Genomic DNA, 24,617 nt, shown 5'->3' with positions numbered 1-24,617 from the left:
TGCATCAAAAAATCGCAATATGGAGTGTAGAAGTTATCCACTGTGCTGTTCAATCTGAAATCCACCATAAACAACAAGGTGAACATCAAAAAGATATATTGAAAATGTTAAATTTTCCTTTAGAAATAGAAAAATCTACGTATATATCATGTACTATAATACAATTCCATGGCCAAAACTATACATAAAAGCCCTTATGACAGCGTGATGAAATGTTGCAATGAACTAACTAAACTCGGAGGCCAATGTTTGGTTTCCTTCACATAAGAAAGATCAGTATAATGAGGATCCAAAAGAGTCGCAATTGTGAACTGATTCTCGGCCAGCAGCGGAGCGTGCTTGTCTACATACAATGCTGCAGCAAGAGCTGCATGAACCTCTGCAGTTAAAAAAAAAATTATTTACTTAACATGACTACTAGGATTCAAAGGTAAACATCTGGGTATAAGAAATTTTTTACCTGGGTATCCTTTTAGAGATATCGATACATCTTCCATCTCCGCGATGGATTCATCTCGATTGCCAATTTCGTACAATACCAGCGCTCTGCCTACTCTTGCGTAGTCCGAGAATGCAAAGTCTTTGTAGTCTTTAACCACCTGAAGACACAATAAGTATTAATGTTAGAGCAAAAGGAAAAACTAGAACCTTTTGATAGGAAACACCCCCAATAAGAACGCCTCTAACGGAGACACAATACACAAAATAAAGGCACAAGATCAACCAGAGTACTCACAGATATACGTGGTTCACTCCTTCGGAGCTACTCCACGGTGCAATAAGATCAACCAGAGTACTCACAGATATACGTGGTTCACTCCTTCGGAGCTACTCCACGGTGCAACGACGCCGCCAAATTCTTTTATATCCCAAAAGAATTGATCAAAGAGAACACACACTCTTGATCAGATACACTCCAAGAACTCTCACAAACTCTCTCTTTGTTTTCTCATACTCTTTCTATAAGAGGAGTTGTTTCTGGGATAAGATTTCCTTAAGAGTTTAGGGCCTTATTTATAGTGTTTAAGAAAATACTATGCACAAATATAATATTATCTGTGGGACCCGCCACTAATAATAAAATATTTATGGGACCCGGTAGGACCCGCCACCTTTTTCATTCTTCAAAAAAAACGGCACCGAAATCTCATTTTTCTTTGTGGGGCCCACCTTTGTGGGCCCCACAGTTTGTTTTGTTAGGCTAACAATCTCCCACTTGAAGATTTGATTGAGTATCAATCATATCTTCACACCCTTCTTGGTTGCATCATCTGAATGTCTTGTATATTTGGCGTCTTGCATGGCCCTCAGCATTCTCAACGGAGGCCATATGAGGCTGCACACAGCCTCACATTCTCGAGCGGAACTGGCTTGGTCAGCATATCGGCTGGATTGTACCTCGTATCAATCTTCACAAGCTTGAACTCGTTCATGCTTTGCTATCTCCGTATGGCATGGTGCTTCACGTCAACATGCTTGGTCCGAGCATGGAATGCGTCGTTCTCTGACAAGTGAATGGCACTCTGACTGTCGCAGTGGATGAAGTATTTCTCAAAGCTTACTCCAAGCTCGAGAAGAAAAGCTTTAACCATAACAACTCCTTTGCTGCCTCTGCTGCAGACACGTACTCGGCTTCGGTTGTCGACAAAGCCACAATATCCTGTAACTTGGATCTCCAACTTATCGCTCCACCACCCAAGATGAAGATGTAGCCGCTCGTACTCCTTCTCGAGTCTATGTCCCCGGCATAGTCTGCATCACAAAAGCCCTCTAGCTGTAAATCTGCCCCGCCATACTCAAGACAACGGTCGGACGAGCTTCTCAAGTAGCGTAGAAGCCACTTAACCGCACCCCAGTGTTGTTTCCCTGGATTGCTCATAAAGCGGCTCACAACTCCCACTCCTTGTGAAATATCTGGTCTCGTGCACACCATCACATACATCAAACTCCCGACGACAGATGCGTATGGTATGTTGGCCATGAACTCATGCTCTTCAGCAGTCTCTGGTGCTTGGGTCTTCGATAGCTTGAAATGGCTTGCAAACGGCGAGCCCACTGGTTTAGCTTTCTCCATGCTGAACTTTTCAAGAATCTTCTCAATGTAGGCCTTCTGAGACAACCTCAGCCTTCGTAGTGATCTGTCTCTGATGATCCTCATTCCTAGAATCTGGTTTGCTGGACCCAGATCCTTCATGTTGAAGCACTCGGAGAGACGCCCCTTAAGTTCCTCGATGCGGGCTAAGTCGGGTCCTGCAATCAACATGTCATCAACATAAATCAAGAGTATCACATAGGATTCACCGTATCTCTTGATGAAGCAGCAATGGTCTGTGTCGCATTTGAGAAAATCGTTCTCCTCCATAAAGTTCTCGAACTTCATGTACCACTATCGCGGAGCTTGCTTCAGGCCATACAAGCTTTTGAGCAGGCGACACACGAGGCCCTCCTTGCCTCTTTCCTCGAAGCCCACTGGTTGATGCATATAGATCTCTTCCTCCAAATCTCCATGAAGGAATGCTATCTTCACATCCATCTGCTCTAGATGGAGATCTCGAACTGCTACAATGCTCAGCACAGTTCGGATCGTGGTCAACTTGATGACGGGAGCAAAAACGTCAGAATAGTCTATCCCTGCTTTCTGCTCATAGCCCTTCACTACAAGCCTCGCCTTGTAGCGTATCCGTCCATCGGCTTCATCCTTGACCCGATAAATCCACCGATTGTGAAGAGCCTTTCTCCCTCTTGGAAGCTTTACGAGCTCCCAAGTCCTATTCTTCATCAAGGACTTCATTTCTTCCTCCATGGCAGACTCCCACTCGCCCCGAGCTTTGCCGGTCTGCTGTACCTCCTCATAGCTCTCTGGCTCACCATTGTCAGTCAGGAGAAGGTAATTCATGGTGGAAATGTACCTCTCTGGCATCCTTGGATTTCTTGGAGCTTTGCGAATTGCGATCGGCAGCTCTGCTGGATCCTGCTGCTGTGCATCCTGCACGTTCTCTTGGTCTCCGTCTTCTATGCTGATTGGTATCTCACCGCCATCCTCACTGTCAGCAATATCTGGGAAAAGAGAAGGAGATAGCTGACTCCCACTCACCTCTTTGGTCTTGTACACCGCATTCTCATGGAACACGACGTCACTGTTCGCGGTGAAAATCGTTGCTTTCTTCATCATTGATTCCATTGCAAATTCTTGTAATAGTTTATCGATTACAAAGATCCGGTCTTTTTTTTAGATCCGGTTACAACGAAAATCAAATAAAAAAAGAAATAAAAAAATTACAACTTTCTCCTTATTTGTCAAACAAATCGCGAGCTCCTGTTTTGCGGTCACTCGCTTTGTGGGTTCTTCGCCTGCGCCAGGGTTTATCCGTAGACTACCGCGCGATCTAGATCCGGTCGGATCTACGCAGTACGATGGGTATTATTTCGCCAAGGAAATAATAGCCGAGGGGGGATTGGTTCACCAAGGAAACAATCGCCCAAATCTCGGGATCAAAGACCAAGCTTTGATCCGGAGTGTGCCTGCGTAGATCTGAGATCCGGTCCTCTCGAACTCTTGCCTTATTTGGCGTTGACGATCGCCGAGCACCAGATCTGGATGAGCAAGTCCTCGAAGTCCTAAAGTTTGAATCTTTTTTAGATCTGAGTCTTCAATCCAGCAGGGCTTCGCCTCTAAAAAATCCAACCTTTTCAAATGAACAAAGGGGAGCCTATTTATAGGCTCTCTGAACTGTGCCCGTGCATAGATCTGGGTCGGCCACCCATGGGTGGCCGGCACTGGGCCGAGCCACCCATGGGTGTTGGGTTTCGTTGTTTTGTCCGGTCTCGCGGTTGATTCAGACTCTGATTTGTTGATCTGATTTGGCAGTAGATCCGATTCCTGATTAGGCAGTAAATCCACTTCTGAGTTCGAGTCCGAAACTGATCTTGATTCAATCGTGATTCGTCCGAGTCTGCCCTTGGTTGGATGACTCGTTGACTCTTCGAACCCTTGGCTTGATTTGTCGGTTTGTGCCGAGCTATGCTAGGGGACCTATAAGCAATTTTATATGCCTACAGATACCCCCTCCAAAGTATTTCAGTCTCGTTCTTTTATAGAAGAGTCTGGAATACTTTGGATATGATTGTCCCAACCTTCAGTCGGTATAACGGGACTTTGGAATGGCTTCTGTCTTTGATTCCTCCAATCCTTCAGGCTATTCGGTGCTTTGTCGAATGTCTGTAAGGGTTCCGGTGCTGCATTTATTGTCTGACCGTTTGTCGGAAATTTTGAACCTTGAAGTCATTCCTGATTTTTGATCTTCAGCTCGTAGAATTGACCATCGATTGCTGGCGTCGAGTTTTTATGTGCAACGCGTTGTCCGGCGTTGTGTTGTTGAGTTATCCTTAAGAATATTTATAAAAATATTCTCCAGGAACTTCTCAACCAAAAAATAGGGGATAGTTTATACTCATATACCTTATTGGAGTATTAAGAAGCAGTTTATACTCGTATACTTTTCGGAGTGGTGATTCTTTCATTGCAACGCATTGATTTCGGAGTATTAAGAAGCAGTTTATACTCGTATACTTTTCGGAGTATTGATTCTTTCATTGCAACGCATTGATTGGCGTTGACCTAGGGTTACGCGTTGACCGGCGTTGACCCTAGGGTTTCGAATGTTATTGGATGCTCAATTCACGAGACCAACTAATGAAGCTGATGCGTCAGTGACTCTCGTATTTATAGGATTTTTGGCAAACCCTCAGCCATCAACGGGTTTGATAAGCCTTTACCGACTACCGTTTGAGTCGGGCTAGCATGCGGATTGTCTAAATCCGTTCCGCATGTGACGTTGTGCTAAGAGAGTTAACGCTCTTAGTGCTACGATATTGACTATGTAGACTTCGTCTTTCTCACGGGAATAGACTACCCGGCGACGCGTGTTAGGCGTTGACTTTGGGATTTTTGGCTAACCCCCAGCCTTCAACGGATTTGATTAGCCTTTACCGACTACCGTTTGAGTCGGGCTAGCATGCGAATTGTCTAAATCCGTTCCGCATGTAACGTTGTGCTAAGAGAATGAACTCTCTTAGACTTGATGCTACGACTCGGAATATGTAGACTTCGTCATTGTTATGGGAATAGGCTACCCAACAACGTGTTTTAGACGCTGACTTATCCCTACTTAGGCTTCGGAATAAAATTCCCCAGAATCGAACTCTGGTGTCTTTTTCTTCGGAGAAAGACTAAACCGGCGACGCGTGTTAGGCGTCGGCATATCCCTTCTTAGGATTCAGGATGAAATTCCCCATGCGTGTAAGGCATGAATTTTGGTGTTATTAATAACAACCTGCCACAATGTTGAATATGTGAACGCGGGTTAAGCGCAGACTTATCCTTGCTTAGGTTTCAGGATAGAATACCCCAGAATCGAACTCTGGTGTCTTTTTCTACGGAAAAAGACTAAACCGGCAGCGCGTGTTAGGCGCAGACTTATCCCTGCTTAGGATTCGGGATAAACTTCCACGTACCTGTGAGGCACAGATTTTGGGAGTTTGAAAAAGGTGGTGTCTTCTCTTGGGGCAAAGATAAACCCGAAATGGGAGAGGAAGAATTTTATATTCCATCTCCCGACACTAAAGAAAAAGAATTTTATATTCTATCTTCAGCTGGAAAGGAGACTCGAAGTGGGATCTCCACCCCCAGAATCCGGAAAGGTGAAACTAAGAGTGGGATCTCCACTTAGAGAATCGAAAAGATTCGGATAACCCTAACTGTCGGAAGGTTTGATTACCGAACTAAAGATGAATTTCTCGTTTATCGAGAGTAAATCGTGGTTTTGGTCCTAACTGTAGGAAGGTTTGACCAATCGAGAGGTTTGAGACGATCCTAACTGTAGGAAGGTTTGATCGCTCGATCTGAAAGTGGACCTCTCGTTCATTTGAGGAATCGAGAGGGGATTTTGACTGTGGTCCTAACTGTAAGAAGGTTTGACCAATTGGGAGGTTTGAGACGATCCTAACTATAGGAAGGTTTGATCGCTCGATTTGTGGACCTCTCGTTCATTGGGGAATCGAGAGGGGGTTTTGGTTTTGGTCCTAACTGTAGAAAGGTTTGACCAATTCTGAATATTATGTCCAGACTCTAGCAATGAGAGTGATGAGAATTTGAATGAGAGTTTCTTATTCATTACCTTGCTGTGGTGACCGGGTTATCCCTAAGAATACACTATATGGATTTCTTTTGGGAACTTCCCGTTACATGAATTATCCATCCCCAGCTTCCTCTGCTGAACTGGTTCGGACATTATTCTCAGCTACGTGAACGGGTTATCCTTAAGAACATAAAAATTCTCTAGGAACTTCCCATGAAAGAAATGAAACAGTTTAGACTCATATACATGTTGGAGTATGCAGGGAGCAGTTTAACCTCTTGCACCTGTTGGAAGATTTGAGAAACAGTTTATACTCGTATACTCTTTGGAGTCTTAAGAAGCAGTTTATACTCTTATACTTATCGGAGTGTTGCCGTTCTCAACTGGCTTACTTTAGCGTTATAACGCCAGCTTCAACCAAGGTCTGAATGCTATTCTTGAGAGTAAAGCAATCCTTGGTGGGATGAAGGACCCTCCTGTGGTATGCACAGTACTTTGGATCCGTCGTGTTGTCAGCTTCCTCCTGATTCGTGATAGGTGGTAGCTTGATCTTGTTGCTTCCAAGGAGGGATTCGAAGATGGCTGGAACTTCTTCGTCCTTGAAAGAGTACTCTTTTTGGAGTCTTGGACCCGAAGTCTTTTGCTGGCTTCGGGATTGCTGTTGTGACGTTTGATTAGCACCGTCAGCAGCTACAGGTGCCTTGCCCTTACCGCGAGAGGCAAAGTTCGAGTTCGGAGGATTAACCATCGGTCGGTTCCTCTCGGCCTTCTTCCTTCGGAGGAAGCGTTCGGCTTGTTCACCACGCACCTTCAAGTCTTTTCAAGTGTCAGACGGTGCCGTTCCCATCGCTTCGAGGATGTCCAATGAAAGATTATTGTGACAAGTCTCGAGGATAAAGTCTTCACTGATCGGATCCCTACAATTCATCGCTTTGTTTCGGAATCTCTTTACGAAGTTTTCAACTGTTTCACCATTTTTCTGCTTCTCATCAAATAGTGTGCCAATTGAAATCTCGGTGTCGTCGTCGAAGAAGTTAGCAAGGAACTTAGTCTCCATGTCGTCCCAGCTATTCACGCTTCCTGTCTTGAGGCGACGATACCAATCGAAGGCGGTTCCGCGAAGAGTGCTAACGAATGACCGTACCATCAGAGGCTCATTGCCAGAGATGACCCCCAGATGTGATTTGAAGTAAATCACATGCTGAGTGGGTGAACCCTTCCCATCAAACGGCGTGAAGTTGATTAAGTTGAACTTCGCCGGATACGGGATTGATTCCCATTCTCTTGGGTAGGGACAAGGAATGCCAGTCTTCTTTATCTCTTGGGCGGAAATCAACGTATTGATTTTGCTCTCGAGATTTTTGATTTTCAGACTTTCACCCGAGTTTTCGTCAGCATGATTCTGAGGTGGAAGCGTGGTGTTGTGACTAGCATTCTCGTTACCACCCCCTGCATTGACGGGAGGATTATTGGCATTGTGAGCCTCGTTCACATTTGTGTCTTCATCTTCCAGATGAACCTGGTTACGACGACTTGGCTCGCCTTGCTGATTCGTTAGCGCTCGGATTTGCTGGTCATGCATTTCTCTCATGTTCTACATGGCCATCTGCATTTCGAACCTGAAGCTCTCCTGTTGCTTAGCTAAGGCGTCTTCGAGCATCTTGGACACTTGTTCCGCGCTTATCATGAATGACTCGCAGGGTTGTCCATCGCTGGATACTGTGTTATCTGATGCGACAGCAGAACAGGAATCCGATACTTCATCTTCTGACGGTAATCTCGTCCGAACCCTACCATAAGTTCCTCGTATGATGGCTCTGGACTGCAGACGGGTCATCCGCCAGGGTACTTCCGGAATCGACTCGGGATTATTCTGTGTCGACGTCCTTTTGCTGGTCATATTGGCGATGACCCTCGGGAATTCTCCGTCTTCAACCGTCGTTCTTCTTCGTCGGAAACGCCTAGGCCTTGGTTTTAGCGTTTCGGTACTAAGTCTTTCGAACACCGAAACTCTCTCGGGGACTGTCTTGATGCAGTTGCACTCAGACAGTACCGCCCGAATGAGCTTTGAATAAGGGCACTGAGTTTCTAGCCTTCGAGGACTTCTCTTTCTAGCTTTGCTCGTACCCCTAGCACGATAGTATAGCTCGTCCGTTTGAAAGTCGGAGCAACCTATCGTGTGTTAGCACGATTTCTCAGGTATAACGTAATCATCATCAGACGATAACGTTTCCTTCTGAGAGTGAACTGCCTTCTTTGGGCCCTCAAGAGTCACGCGCCTCGAGACATGCCTTTTTGGGCATGAGTTCTTAGCGGGCTCTTGGACTTCGATGCGCAAGGTAGTGCGCTTGGGTGCCATGATCTCTTTGTCATGTTGAGGGTTGCGACGACCCCCAGCATGTTGATTCGTTCGTGGCTTCTTCATTGGGTCCAAACGTTCCTGAATTGAAGCTTTACCTCGCTCCTTGGGAAATGGACCGAGGCGCTCCAAAACTGACTTCCTTTTCTGGGATGGTCCTGCGGGGTCTCCCGGAGCAGTTGTGGAAATCATCGGCGGTTTGGATTGATTCGTCGGAAGTTGAACTTTCGACGGCTGCAGTTGACGCTCTTTGGTCTGAACCGCCGCTTCAGACTTTGGCCTCCAAACTTTGCTGGTTGGTGGGCTTCTTCAGCTTGACCCCGTGCCTGCGCTGATAGTGCGCGGCGCTTGCGAATGCGCTCCTCCAGCGTTGATCGGTTCCGTTTGACACAGACCCATTCCATTGTTGGCGGCTTGGATGAATCACCATTCATTGATTGTTGAGGCTTTTTGCCTCTCTTGTTCTTCAGATCCGCGTTGTAGCGGATCCTGTCAACGGACTCCATGGCCTTTGCGAACTGTTTCGCAAGGCGTTGACGTTGCCTTTGGCGGGCTCTCTTCGAGAGAGTCACCACGCCCCCTGCGGCAGAAGAGTTGGCCAGAGCAGATCCGACCTGGTTGGGATTTGGAGGAATCTCACCCGATGCGACTTTGGCATCAAACGGGGCGAGATCTTCATTGGTATTTTCGACGTCTTCGTACCAACGAGCCTTTCTCTTGGAGAAGAACTTATTGGACTTGCGGGGGGAGGTTGATCCGGACGAGGACGACAAGTATTCCTCGAACTTCTGCTGGTCGAACTCGTATTCGACCTCCTCCACGACCGGGATTAAGATCCGCGGCTGCGACGCTCCGATCTCGGCAGCGAGATCGGCGGCTCCCACTGTGGTCACCAGATTCATCATTGATTCCATTGCAAATTCTTGTAATAGTTTATCGATTACAAAGATCCGGTCTTTTTTTAGATCCGGTTACAACGAAAATCAAATAAAAAAAGAAATAAAAAAAATTACAACTTTCTCCTTATTTGTCGAACAAATCGCGAGCTCCTGTTTTGCGGTCACTCGCTTTGTGGGTTCTTCGCCTGCGCCGGGGTTTATCCGTGGACTACCGCGCGATCTAGATCCGGTTGGATCTACGCAGTACGATGGGTATTATTTCGCCAAGGAAATAATAGCCGAGGGGGGATTAGTTCACCAAGGAAACAATCGCCCAAATCTCGGGATCAAAGACCAAGCTTTGATCCGGAGTACGCCTGCGTAGATCTGAGATCCGGTCCTCTCGAACTCTTGCCTTATTTGGCGTTGACGATCGCCGAGCACCAGATCTGGATGAGCAAGTCCTCGAAGTCCTAAAGTTTGAATCCTTGGCCGAGCCACCCATGGGTGGCTCGGCTTTGGCTGAGCCACCCATGGGTGGCTCGGCTTTGGCCGAGCCCCCCTTAGGCGTTTCTGTTTCGTCGTTTTGTCCGTTGTATCCGTTTTTCGGTTGACTTAGACTCTGATTTGGCAGTAAATCCGATTCCTGTTTTGGCAGTAAATCTGATTCCTGTTTTGGCAGTAAATCCACTTCTGAGTTCGAGTCTGAAACCGATCTTGATTCGGTTGTGATTCATCCGAGTCCGCTCTTGTTTGGATGACTCGTTGATTCTTCGAACCCTTGGCTTGATTCCACACATGAATGGATGTATTCCGTTGCTTGCGTGCGATTCGTCAACCTCGTCGCCTCGTTGGTTCGTCGGTTTGTGCCGAGCTATGCTAAGAGACCTATAAGCAATTTTATACGCCTACAGTCACGACTACGCACCACCTTGCGCGCATCGTGATCACAGAAACGGTACCCATACTCATCTCCTCCATAGCCGATGAAAGAGAGTTTCTTTGACTTTGGATCAAGCTTTGACTGGTCTGCAGGATTGGTTATGACATAGGCGTCACAACCAAATACTCGTAAGTGCTCTAGCTTCAGCTTCTTTCCGGTCCAAGCCTTTTCAGGTATCCCATAAGTGAGAGCCGCGTATGACCCACGGTTGATCAAGTATGTAGCAGTATTGACAGCTTCGGCCCAAAAGCTCTTGGGCAATCCGGAGTGGATCCTCATGCTTCTGGCGCGCTCCAAGATAATACGATTCATGCGCTCCGCCACTCCGTTGTGCTGAGGTGTGCCTGAGACGGTCTTTAGTCTTCTAATCCCGTGGGATGAGCAGAAGTTCTCGAACTCCTGGCTGCAATACTCACCTCCATTATCAGATTTTAGGCACTTTAGCTTATTGCCTGTTTCGTTCTCCACACAGGTGTAGGCATATAAAATTGCTTATAGCGTCCCCTAGCATTAGCTCGGCACAAACGACAAACCAAACGAGGCGACAAAGAAGATCGACGAATCGCACGCCAAGCAACGCGAATACATCCAATTCGCCGTGCGGGGATCAAGCCAAGTATTCGTAAGAGTCAAACGAGTCATCCAACGAGAGCGGCACTCGAACGAATCACGATCGAATCAAGATCAGTTTCGGACTTCAGCAATTCAGAAGTGGCATTACGCCTAATCAGGCATCCGGACCTTAACTGCCAAATCTGGTCAATCAATGTCAACGAGCTCGTTTCCAGGTCAATCAACCACACAACATTAAACACAACGGAATCAAGTCCAGATTCAACAAACGAAGCGCAGAACCGGACAATGGAAAAATGATCGCGAACGAAACAACACCCGGAGTGGCTCCGGCCAAACCGAGCCACCTTCAAGGTGCTCGAGCCCAAGCCAGAAGCCACCTGGAGGTGGACCCCTCGGGGCCGCAGCCACCTCAGCGGTGGCTCGGCCAACGGCCGAGCCACATATGAGGTGGCTCGAGCCCAAAGCCGAGCCACCTCAGGGTGGCCTCGGCCAAGGCCGAGCCACCCTTGCAGGTGGCCTCGGCCAAGGCCGAGCCACCCAAGCGGTGGCTCGGCAGCCCGAAGCACCCCTGGGCGTGCCGCCGAGCCACCTCAGGGCTGGCTCTGCGCATGTAGCGCCAGCCACCTTGCCAGGTGGCCGGCCACCTACGGGTCGAGCCACACGTGCACACCGGCACAGTGACGCCTTTGGCTATAAATAGGAGAGGGGTTGTTTCATTTTGCAAGGGTTGCCGAAATCTTGCGAGAGGCGAAGCCCTGCCTGAACTCGAGGACTCGATATCCAAACAGATTCAAACTTTAGGACATTTTCAAACAGACAAATATGGCCTCATCCAGATCTGGTGCTCGAACGGAACCAGTCAACGCCAAAAATAAGGCAGGTATAATCAGATGAGTGACCAGATACTTCAGTACTACACAATTCTACGCGTACGAACTCCGGAATCTAGGCTTCGGTCTTAGAATCCGAGACTTGAGCGATTGTATTCCTTGGTGAATCAATCCCTCCCGGCTCAATTATTTCCTTCGTGCGAAATAATACCCGTCAATACTGCGTAATCCGACCGATCTAGATCGCGCGGTGCAGGTCCACGGCAAACAACCCGGCGCCAGGCAAAGAAACCGCACCAAAGCGAGGCCGACCGCAAAACAGGATGAGCTCGTGCATTTGTTCACAGAGGACAGTGGTAATTTTCTTTATTTTCTTTGATTTATGCTAACCGATCTATAAAAGACCGGCATCTTTTGTAAACTCAAAAAAGTTGCTAACTCAACGATGACAATCTATCTCATTAGATGAGAAAGCCAACGGTTTCCCGCGAACAATCTGTGCGACCACAGTGGGAGCGACGATCCTCGCCGACCGAGATCGACTGCGTCGCAGCCGCGGATCTCAATCCCGGTCTGTGGCAGGAGGTCGAATTACCGAGTTCGCATCAGACCAATTTCGAGCGATACCTTTCATCCTGTCCCAGACCTACCTCCCCCCGCAAGTCCAAGAAGTCCAAGTTACTCCTCCAGGAGAAAAGTTCGTTGGTACGAAGAAGTTGAGGCTACCAACGAAGATCTCGCCCTGTTTTGATGCCAAAGCTGCATCGGGTGAGAATCTCTCCAACTTCCAACCAAGGTCAGATCTGCTCTGGCCAAATCTTCGTTTGCGAGGCCGCGCTCGCGTGCATCTCTCAAAAAGAGCCCGCCAAAGGCAACGTCAGCGCCTTGCCGAAACGATTCGCAAAGGCCATGGGAATCTGTGAGACGGGGATCCGCCTACAAACACGGATCTGAAGAACAGAAGAGGACAAACAGCCTCCAACAGACAGATGAATGGTGGTTCCTCCAAGCCGCCGACAATGCAATGTGTCCGCTGTCAAAGCGGAACGTTCAACGCTGCGAGGGAACGCATTCGCAAACGCCAGCGCCACTGATCATGCGCAGGCACCGGGCTCAAGCCGCAAGAAGCCCGCAGAAAGTTGCAGAAAGAGGTTGGTCAAGAAGCCGCCACCAACTCGCAAAATCTGGTGAGCGCCAAAGTCTGAAAGCGGAATTCAGCGCTAAGGAGGCAACCTTTGCAGTCACTCCAACCAAAATTCAACCTCCGGCCAACCAAGCCTAAGTCGCCGAGAATTCCCCTAGCTACTCCGGGAGATCAATGCAGCAATCCTCCCGAAAGAAGCAAAGTAGTCTTGAGCTGCACTCGCCGTCCAATTCCCGATGAGCGAAGCAAAGCTCCGATCAAGACGTTTTGGCGGCCCACTAAGAAAACCCCGACGAATCAACACGCTGGGGGTCGCCGCAACCCTTCAACGTGACAGAGAAATCATGGCCACCCAAAGCGCAACTTACTTTGCGCATTGAAGTTCAGGGCCCCGCTGAGATATTCACGCCCAAAAAGAGCGCATGTCTCGGAGGCGCGTGACTCCTTGAAGTCCAAAGAAGGTAATTCGCCCTCAGAAGGAAACGTTTCGTCTGAAGCTATGATTACGTTTATAACCTGAGAAGTCGCTGCCAACACACGATAGGCTGCCTCTGACTTTCAAACGGACGGGCTGTACTATCATGCTGGGGGTACGAGCAAAAGCCAGAAAGAGGAGTCCTCGAAAGGGCCTAGAAACTAGCTGCCCTAGTTCAAAAGCTCATTCGGGCGGTACCTGTTCTCAATGCAACTTGCATCAGGCTAGTCCCCGAGAGAATTTCAGTGTTCGAAAGGCTTCGGCACCGAAACGCCAAAACCAAGCATAGGCCCTTCCTGCCCAAAAGTAAGAACGGTGGATAAAGACGCCGAGAATTTCCGAGGTGTCACCGCCAACATTGACCAGCAAAGAGACATCGAGCACCAGGATTGATCTCAAATCGTTTTCTGGGAAGCGTCCCGGACGTGTAACGCGGCGCCGTGCAGTCGGAGCATCGCGGCGAGGAACTTTATGGTAGGGTTCGCGACAAGATTGCCATTCGGAAGACATCGTAGAATACGAGTTCTGTCTCTGGCCTGCTCGGCTGATGCGCGGCGAGACAATACCTACGTAGTCCAGCGAAGGAGCAACCCCGCGGAGTCCATCATGATAAGCGCGGAAGAAATCGGCCAAGATGTTTTCGAAAGACGGCTGAGGTTTGCGCTAAAGGAGAAGAACCAGCGCTATGCTAAGCTAGAAGAAGGGCTTCAGCGTTCGAAGATGCCAGATGGCCATGCCCAGCATGCATGAGAGAGATGGAAAAAAATAAAAACATTGAGCAACAAATCCAGGCATTGCAGGGAAGCGCAACAAGGTTGAACCAAGTCACCGTAATCATGTTGTTCATGGAGAAGAGCACCACGGATAAGGGATGGAGCTCACAATGCCTAATAACCCTTCCATTCAATGCATGAGGGTGATAACGAGGATGCCAACGAGGATACAAGTGACAGACTTGAATGATCAAATGATCTCGAGAGCAAAATCAACCACATTGATCCTCGCGCTCAAGTAAGAGCATAGAAAACAGGTATTCCTTGTCATGTACCCACGAGGAATGGGAATTGGATCCCCTATCTCGGCGCGAAGTCAGTTATATCACTTCCAAAATCTAGAGAACCGTTCGACTGCGGAAGGGTTCCCCCAACTACAGGCATTTGATTTTATTTCAAATCGCGCTTGGGGTATTATCTCCGCAATGAAGCCTCTGATGTGCGTCATTGCAGTTTGGCCACTCTTCGCCGGAGCCAGCCTTCGAATTGGTATCGACCGCCTCAAGCCAAGTAGCCGTGAACGCAGCTGGGTACGATATGAACCATGCTTGCCTCGCACAAACTTCTTCGACGAGCGACTAGCCGAGATATCTATCGGAGCATACTCGACGAGAAAACCAAAAGGACGGGGAGTTAGTCGACACCTTTCGTCAAAATGGTTCCGGACAAGGCGATGAAATTGCCCGGACTCGATCACAGAGGAATTGCATCCTCCAACACTGCCACAACAAACCGCTTGCGTTGGACGTGTTTGGCAACGCAATTGCGGAAACACACCGTCTGACACTTGAAGGATCTGAAGGTGCGCGGTGAAACAAGCCGAACGTTTGCTCCGAAGGAAGAAGGCCGAGAAGCGAACAACGCGACGGTTTAATCCGCTGGACTCCAAACTTCGCCTCTCGTGGTAAGGCAAAACACCTGCCAGCTACTGGCTGGTTGGTAATCAAGCTGTCACAAAGCAATCCCGAAGGCCAGGCAAAAGACTTGCGGGTCCGGGACTCCAAGAGAGTATTTCCTTGCAAGGACGAAGACGTTCGCGCCATCTTCGAATCCTCGCTTGAAGGCTAACAAGATGCAAGCTACCACCTATCAACGAAATCAGGAGCGAGCTGACAACACTACGGCCCAAAAGTACTGTGCCATACCACAGGAGGGTCGTTACATTGCCCACCAAGGAATATGCTTTTGCTCTGCAAGAATAGCATTCAGACCATTGGTTGAAAGCCGCGTCATAACGCTGAGGCTAAGGGCAAATTGAGAATGGCAGCAACTCCGACCGGTATAAAGAGTATAAACTTGCTTCCTAAGAGCTCCGATAAGTATAAGTAGTATAACTGCTTCTCAAAAACTCATAAGAGTATACGAGTATACTGTTTCTCAATCCTCGACCGGTATAAAGAGGTTAAACTACTCCTGATACTCCAATAGGTATTGATGAGTCTAAAAAACTGTTTCCCGACTTGATTTGCGAACGGGATAAGTTCGCTGGAGAATATTAAGCTTAATATTCTATAAGGATAACCCCGTGTTAGTTAACTGATAATTAATGTCCGAACGACAGATTCCGCAGAGGAACTGGGGTGGACGAATAATGTAATGGGAAGATTTCCGCAAAACCAAGCATGTAAGAATAAGACTCCCATTCTCAACCATGTCTATGCGCACTCAAAGCACTCTCTCTGTATAGAGTCTGGACCGGTAAAGTACCCACTATGGTCAACCTTCCTTACAGGTTAGCTGACCACAGTCAAAATCCCCTCTCGATTCCCCCATGCATGAACGAGAGGTCCAGACAAATTGAGGCGATCAAACCTTCCTACAGTTAGGATTGCTCTCAAAACACGCCACTTCGTCAAAACACTTCTTACCAGTTAGACCAACAGTCAAAATCCCCTCTGACGATTCCCCCAATGAACGAGCAGGGATGCCACAAATTGAGAGGCGCCAATCAAACCTATACTAATAGTTAGGATTGTCTCATCAAAGCCCCACTTTGGTAACCTCTTACAGTTAGGACCACATAAATCACCTCCGATTCCTCCAATGAAACAAAGAGCGTCGCACAAATTTGAGGCGATCAAACCGCTTCCTACAGTTAGGATTGTCTCCCAAACACCCACTTGGCTCAAACCCTTCTACAGAGGACCACAGTAAATCCCCTCTCGGTTTCCCATCCACATGCAACGAAGGTCCATAAATCAACGGCGATCACAAACCTTGCCGTATAGTTAGGATCGTCTTCAAAACTTGCCACTTGAGTCAAACCTTCCTACGGCTTAGGACACAACAAAAGCGCTCCTCATCGATTCCTCCAATGAAGCGAGAGGTCCACTTTCAAATCGAGCGATCAAACCTTCCTACAGTCAGGATCGTTTCACTCTCGATAAACGAGAAATTCATCTTTAGTTCGGGTAATTAAACCTTCGCGACAGTTAAGGGTTTATCCGAATCTTTTGCGATTCTCGGAGTGGAGATCCCACTGTCGCAGTCTCACCTTTCCGGATTCTGGAGCGTGGAGATGCGCCACCTCGAGTCCTCGGCTTTCCATGAAGAAGAATATAGAAATTCTTCTTCTTCATTTTTCGGAGATAGAATATAAAATCTCCTTCCAAAAAGTATTCTCTCTCCCATTTCGGTGTTCGTCTTTGCCCAAGAGAAGGACCTCACTTTTTCAAATCCAAATCTTTTTTATGGCTCACAGGTTAGGAAGTTTATCCCGAATCCTAGCAGGGAAAGTCTGCGCCTAAACACGCGCTGCCGGTTAGTCTTTTTCGCGTACAAAAAGACAGCAGGTTCGATTCTGGGTATTCTATCCTGAAACCTAAATAAGGATAATGCGCTGCGCATAACCTGCGCTGCCCGTTGTTCTTAACGCTGTAGATGAAGAAGTACACATCCGTCCACATTATTCAACATTGTGGCAGGTTGTTATTAATAACAAAAATACCATTGGCCTTACACGCATGGGGAATGTATCCGAAATCCTAAGAGAAAGGATTATCGTCGACACCTAACACTGTTGTCCCAGTTTAGCTTTATACCGATGAAAAGACACCAGAGTTCGATCTGGGTATCTCATTCCACGAAGGCCTTAAATAGGATAAGTTCAACGTTCTAATACACATGCCTGCGGTAGCCTATTCCGATAAGCAATGGTAAAGCCATGATGTATTCAACATCATAGCACAAAGTTTCTTAAGAGAATTCACTGGCTCTTAGCACAACGTTCATGCCGGAACGGAAATTCGTCTATCTCGCATGCTAGCCCGACTCAAACGGTAGCGGTAAAGGTAATCAAATCCGTTAAAGGCCTTGGGGTTGCCAAAATCCTAAGTCAACGCCTAACACGCAGTCGCTCGGGTATGTCATCGTCGGCTAAGAAAGACGAGAGTCTTACGTATTCAATAATCGTAGCACTTAAAAGGGTTAACTCTTTAGCGTAAGCGTACATGCGGAACGCGCTTAAACAATCCGGGCATGCTAGCCCGACTCAAACGGGTAGTCGGTGCAAAAGAGCGCATCAAACCCGTTGATGGCTGAAGGATTTGCACAAAAATCGCCTAATTAAATACGACAGTCACTGACGCATCAGCCCGCTTCTTTAGTTGGTTCTCAAGTGACCTGAGCCTAACATACGACGCTTTCAAAAGCCTAGGTCTACGCCAGACAACGTGCGTAAGACCTTAGGTCAACCGCCAGTCAACGGCGTTGCGATGCAAAAGTCAACGTACGAACGGTCAAAACCCCAGCGGCATACGCCAGGACAAGCGCGTAACGCTTAGGTAACGCCAGTCAAAACGCTGTTGGCGAGCAAAAAATTCGAAACCGCTTTAGGGTTACATGCCAGGTCAACGCATAAACCCTAGTGTCAAGCGAGGCGAGTCAACGCGTTGGCGAGCAAAAATTCGCAAACCAGACAGGCCTTGTTAATGCCAGTCAACCCATAACCCTAGGTCAACGCCAGTCCACGTGTTGCCGCGAGCAACAAAGTTCAACGTACGACGGTCCAAAAATCTAAGCGTCTAACAGCACGGACAAGCACAGCGTAACCCGTCGTGTGACGGCCAATCAAATGCGTTGCAACCGAAAAGAATGAATACTCCGAGAAAGTAATAACGAGTATATAAACTGAGCTTCTTAAACACTCCGAGAAAAGTATACGCAGTAATAAACTGCTCCTCTTACTCCGAAAAGTATACGATATAAACTAGCTTCTTAATACTCCAATAAAGGTATAAGCAGTATAACTATATCCCTATTGTTAGTGAGAAGTTCTGGAGAGTAATTTTTTCTAAAAAATATTCTTAAGCCGATTAACTCAACAACACACGCCGGACAACGCGTTGCAGCAATAAAAACTGCGACGGCAGCATCGATGGTCATATTCTAGCAGCGCTGAAGATCAAAAATCAGGATCGAGCTTCAAGTTCAAAAATCTCCGACAACACGGCTCAGACATAAATGCAGCACCGGACTCTTACAGACTGTTCGACAAAGCCACCGAAAGCCTGGTAGATTGAGGAGTCAAGAACAGAAAGGCCATTCCACGGAGTCCGTTATATCCGACTGAAAAAGGTAGGGAGCAATCATATCAAAAGATATCACCAGACTCTTCTATAAAAGAACGAGACTTGAAATTTTACTTTGGAGGGGGTATCGTAGGCATATAAAATTGCTTATAAGCGTGCGCCCTAGCATAGCTCGGGGCACAAACGACAAACCAACGAGGCGACAGAGATCGACGATCGCACTCAAAGCAACGGAATTACATCCATTCGGCGTGCGGGATCAAGCCAAGTATTCGAAAGACGCTCAACGAGTCTATCCCGAGACGGACTCGAACGAATCACGAATCGAAATCAAGATCAAAGTTTCGGACGTCAGATTCAGATTATGGATTTACTGCCTAATCAGGATTCGCGGATTACTGCCCAAAATCTGGAATCAAGTCCAAACGAGTCAGTTTCCACGTCTAACAACCACAGCAACAGATAACACAACCGAATCAAGTCGCAGATCAAGCAACGAAGGGCGGATGAACCGGACAATCGAAAAATGACAGCGAAACGAACAACACGACGGAGGGCTCGGGGCCGAAACCGAGCGCACCTCAAGGGGCTCCGCCAAGGCCGCAAGCGCGGGGGCTGCCGACGCCTGAGCGTGCTCGGATGGCCGAGCCACCTCAGGTGGCTCGGCCACAGGCCCGAGCAGCTCAGGCGCGCCGGGCCGCGCCGAGCACGGGGACATGAGGCTCGGCCAAGCCGAAGCCACCCTCAGGGTGGTCGGCCCAAGGCCGAGCCACCCCGCAAAGGGTCGGCTCGGCGCAAAGGCCGAGCCACCATCCAGGGTGGCTCGGCCAAAGGCCGAGGCCCCCTGGGGTTTAGCTCTGGCAGCCGCAGCGCACCCCCAGTGGCGCGTGGCCGCGAGCCACCTCAGGGTGGCTATCGGCATGAGCCCGAGCCACCTTTGAGGTGGCTGGCCACCTAGCGGCGGTCGGCCAACCGTGCACACGGGCACAGTGACGCCTTGGCTTATAAATAGTAGAGGGGGGTTGTTCATTTGAAGATATGGAAATGCTTGCGAGAGGTGAAGGCCCTAGCCTCGAACTCGAGACTCATATCCAAACAAGATTCAAACTTAGGACTTCAACGATTGCTCATACCAGATCTGGTGCTCGCACGACGTCAATCGCCAAATAAGCGCAGGTATTCGAGAGGACCAGATCTCAGATCTACGCCGTACGAACTCCGGATCTAGGCTTGCGTCTTAGATCCCGAGAGCTTGAGGCGATGTTGCGCTTGGGAATCAAATCCCCTTCCCGGCTATTATTTCCTTCGTGGAATAATACCCTGTCGTACTGCGTAGATCGCGACCGGATCTAGATCGCGCGGATGGTCCACCGGCAAACAACACGCCCGGCGCAAGCGCAAAGAACCGCACCAAAGCAAGCGACCGGCAAATACAGGAGGCTGCGTGATTTGTTCACAGAGGAGAGTTGTAAATTTTTCCTTTATTTTCTTGTGATTTAGGTCTGTAAACCGGTATCTATAAAGACCGCGATCTTTTGTACTCAAAAAGTTGTAACTCAAGATGACAATTATCTCATTAATGAAGAAAGCAACGGTTTTTCCCGCGAACAACAGGCAAGCCACTTCTTGAAGATGATGAAAACATCTGACTTGTGCTTTAAGAAGAACACCCATAGTTTTCTCGTAGCATCATCAATAAAAGTGACAAAGTAAAAAGAGTTACCAACAGATGAGACTTGCGCAGGTCCCCACACGTCGGTGTGCACCAACTCTAATTTCTGCAGTTTTGGAGTCGGTCTGGTCTTGTTGAAGCTCACCTTCTTTTGTTTGCCTAGGATGCAGTCCTCACAGAAAGTCAGATCGATCTTGTTCAGACCCGGAAGCCTCTCTCCCGCGGCCATAATCTGCATCCCCTTCTCGCTCATGTGGCCAAGTCGTCGATGCCAAGTCATGCAGTCGACGGATGATGATGATGATGCTTGTCCTGCGGCAAGCAAGTGGTCGATCTTCCCGTTGGCGATGTAGAGAGACCCCTCGCGTTTGCCGTGTGCCACCACCAGGGCACCCTTGGACACCTTCCAGCTTCTCTGCTCGAAGGATACTCTGTAACCGGAGTCAGTCAGTTGCCTGACTGATATAAGATTTCACCTGAGATCCGGTACATGCCGAACATCGTTCAGTGTCAAGGTGGTCCCACACTCCATCTTGAGGGTACAATTTCCCTTCCCGGAAACCTTGCAAGGTTGATCGTCGCCAAGATAGACTGTCCCCAAGTCCTTCTTCACGAACGATGAAAGCAGCTTTTGTTGTGAGGTTGTATGGAAAGATGCACCAGAGTCAATGACCCACGCATCACTTTTGTCTTCTAGGGATAGGAGAAGTGCATCCGAATCTGTCTCGTGCATGAGATTGGCTGCACCGTCAGCCCGATCATCCCCTGCTGATGCTGAAACAATAACTCTGCAGTCCCGTGCAAAGTGGCCCTTCTTTCCGCATCTGAAGCACTTCCCTTCACCGTAACCATTCGGGTTAGGCCCTTTAGACTTCCCTCTGGATTTTGATTGGCCTCGTCGTCCCTTACCCTTCTTCTGTGCACGCCCTCATGCCTCGACATGTAGAGCACTCCCACTGCTAGAGGTCTCAACTCCTAAGACTTTGCGGCGAGATTCTTCATCCAGAATTGCCCCAACCACTGGTGTCGAGCTTCATCTTGTCATTGCCATTAGCGTTGCTCACCGCCATCACCATATTCTCTCATGAATCCGGTAGACAAGAAAGTAGCAGAAGAGCTTGGATCTCGTTGTCGAACTTTAGATCTACTGCAGCAAGCTGTTGCACCACTGCCTGAAATTCGTTCAAGAAGTCCGCCACGCGAGCTCCTTGCTGCATCTTGAGATTGAATAGCTTCTTCATCAGGTACACCTTATTTGAAACAGACGGCTTCTCATACAGCGCCTCCAAGGCCTCCATCAACTCCTTGGTGGTGGTCGCATGCGAGACGTTGTAAGTCACATGCTGGTGAAGGTTGAGCCTGATTGTGGCAAGTGCTTTACGATCGAGCACCTTCCACTTATCGTCGTCCATCTTCTCAGGTTTCCCCGCCTCTCCTTGGAGGGGTAGGAAGAGATCCTTCTGGTACAAATAGTCTTCTATTTGCATCCTCCAATACCTGAAATTTTGGCCGCCGAACTTCTCAATTCGAAGCCTGTTGTCTTCAACTGTAGATCCCATGGCGAAAGATTATGTCTTTCCCGTATTTGTGAATAGTACCGTATTCATGAATAGTGCCATACGTGTGAATAGTACCGTACACGTTTATAATGTCCAATGCCTTAAAGGAGTAAATATTAATCTAACTTATTTTCTGATGTGGAGGATCCACTTTTAGTGGCAGCCATAGAGCATACGATAAGCAGATATATATACTCTAAGTCAGGCTCTGATACCAGTTGTTAGGATTCACCCCAATAATAACGCCGACGCAATACACAAAATAAAGGCACAAGATCAACCAGAGTACTCACAGATATATGTGGTTCACTCCTTCGGAGCTACTCCACGGTACAACGACGACGCCAAATTCTTTTATATCCCAAAAGAATTAATCCAAGAGAACACCCTCTCTTGATCAGATACACTCCAAGAACTCTCACAAACTCTCTATTTGTTTTCTCTTACTCTTTCTATAAGAGGAGTTGTTTCTGGGATAAGATTTCCTTAAGAGTTTAGGGCCCTATTTATAGTGTTTGAGAAAACACTATGCACAAATATAATATTATCTGTGGGACCCGTCACTAATAATAAAATATTTATGGGACCCGGTGGGACCCTCCACCTTTTTCATTCTTCAAAGAAAACGTCACCGAAATCTCATTTTTCTTTGTGGGACCCACCTTTGTGGGCCCCATGGTTTGTTTTGTTAGGCTAACACCTTTTCCTTCAAATTGTAGTTGTTGTGTTTCCTAGAACACGGCAACTACAACAAAGTTTGACATACTTTGGTCCAAGAATTATAGCTTTCTAGCAAGAGGGTCAATTGCTGACAGGACCCTGTGTAGTGCTCAATTGCGGATAGAACCCCGAGTGAATAATTTTCTCTGTTTTACCCTCAGGAGGTCTGTTTGCTACCAAAGAACAATCTTAAAGAGTCAAAAAAATTCACTCAGGAGATCTATCTGCAACAATAGGAACTACATGGGGTCTATCTGCAATTGGGCGGTAGTACGGGGGACTATCCGCAATTAACGTTTCAGTAACTGATTCTCTCAAGTTAATTTTTGCTGACGGGGTCCCTAAATAGAACGCTGTACTAGTCAAAGGATTATCAATTAATGTCCAAGGTCCTATTCCAAGCATAAGCTCAAACCCAAGCATAACTAATACAGGATTAAATTGAAATCAGATAATGTTAACACTTGCACAACGAAACTTAGCCTTATCGATATCCACTAAGAGTTTTATATTAAGAAACGTACACAACGGTATATGTATAAATTTGAAATTATAAAGATTTTGCAACCATTTTTTTGTTACCTGAGTGAAGTAGTCCAATGCCTGAGCAAACTCTCCTCTGGCCTGCAACTCTCTGGCCACATCCAGCAACCTCACAGCCTCAGACACTCGACGGGAGATCTCATCACTGGCCCTCTTCTCTGGGGTGGTGACAGGATCGAAGACAGACCCGTCAGCATCAGCGAAAACAGCCGGAGAGATGATGACGGTGGACAGAGGTAATGAGAGCAGCAGCAAGCTCCTCCTGCTCCTGCCGATGATTTTGCTTGCTGCTGATTTTGTACTCAGATGAATCTGGGGCCTGGGGTTGTGAAGATGAGAGAGGATAGAGGAAGGCACTTTGCAAGAAGCACTCATTGCATTTGAGGGGTTTGCTTGCTTTGTGGCCTTCGCACTTTTTGTTTAGATCAGGCAAGGAGGCAATTAGCACAATATGGGTGGCTGAGCATTGCTGATAACTTGTCAAATATAGTCAGCATCTCTTAGATTTTTTTCCTCCAAAACAAAAACCAGCCAATGTTAGCCCAAAAAAGTGGAAAACATGAAAAATGCATAAAAGTTTCACAATGCGAGGAAAAATAGAATAATAAAACTGAACAAGGTGTTGGGAAATTTTAGTCTCCCCGCCTTCTATGATTTACGCAACTTGGAAGCCAACCTATAATCAGTAAGATATAAAATAACCACAATCAAGAAGAAAGAACATCGAGATTTACGTGGTTTGGTCGACCAACTTTGACCTATGTCCACAGGCAACAATATGAGAAATCCACTATGTATCAGGGAGAACTACAAGAGGAACCACTCAACTCTCGTCTCTCAATCTCTCATCCTCACATACAAGGGAGTTTTATGAACTTTTTAAATACTTTTATATGCTTATGTGGATGTTTTTATCATATAAAAGTATACTAGAGCTAGTATTAATATTTAGTTTATAATTTTTATGAAGTCTATTAATGATTAAGACACTAGTGGAAAATCATGTATCGCTGACGGGCATTCCCGTCAGCGATGCCCCAATTCCCGTCAGCGATAAGTATCGCTGACGGCGTCCCGTCAAGGATACGCCGTCAGCGATAGTCCCGTCAGGGAAGGACTATCGCTGACGGGGGGCCGTCAGCGATAAGTATCGCTGACGGCTATAGTGGCGACGGCAATGCCCGTCAGCGATAGCGAAACATCGCTGACGGGAATCCCGTCAGCGATGTTTCGCTATCGCTGACGGGCATTGCCGTCGCCACTATAGCCGTCAGCGATACTTATCGCTGACGGCCCCCCGTCAGCGATAGTCCTTCCCTGACGGGACTATCGCTGACGGCGTATCCTTGACGGGACGCCGTCAGCGATAGTTATCGCTGACGGGAATTGGGGCATCGCTGACGGGAATGCCCGTCAGCGATACATGATTTTCCACTAGTGTTCATCCGCGAGATTACCAAGTCAAGCTTATTAAAGATC

The 24,617-nt window shown here is 47.7% G+C and overlaps 1 protein-coding gene across 1 annotated transcript; it reads right to left on the bottom strand.

Annotated features, from left to right (window-relative positions):
* Positions 1 to 23,650, bottom strand: LOC109824762. Its single transcript, XM_020391406.1, has 3 exons — positions 23,178 to 23,650; positions 461 to 599; positions 1 to 379 (listed from the first exon to the last, which is right to left on the bottom strand). Exons 1-3 carry the CDS (start codon positions 23,511 to 23,513, stop codon positions 195 to 197), a joined length of 660 nt encoding a protein of 219 aa, XP_020246995.1. The 5' UTR covers positions 23,514 to 23,650; the 3' UTR covers positions 1 to 194.

Source organism: Asparagus officinalis, chromosome 9 (assembly GCF_001876935.1).
Source record: "Asparagus officinalis chromosome 9, Aspof.V1, whole genome shotgun sequence".
In the NCBI taxonomy this organism is placed as follows: Eukaryota; Viridiplantae; Streptophyta; class Magnoliopsida; order Asparagales; family Asparagaceae; genus Asparagus; species Asparagus officinalis.
This window is presented reverse-complemented; position numbering and strand designations above follow the sequence as displayed.

Bases quoted from the DNA above. Each gene is read 5' to 3' on its own strand.
- LOC109824762 (XM_020391406.1), bottom strand. From the start codon at position 23,513: ATGAGTGCTTCTTGCAAAGTGCCTTCCTCTATCCTCTCTCATCTTCAC. The intron at 600-23,177 runs GTAACAAAAAAA...TTGTGTCTTCAG, and splicing joins CATTGGACTACTTCACTCAG to GTGGTTAAAGACTACAAAGA. The intron at 380-460 runs GTAAAAAATTTC...TTTTAACTGCAG, and splicing joins ATCTCTAAAAGGATACCCAG to AGGTTCATGCAGCTCTTGCT.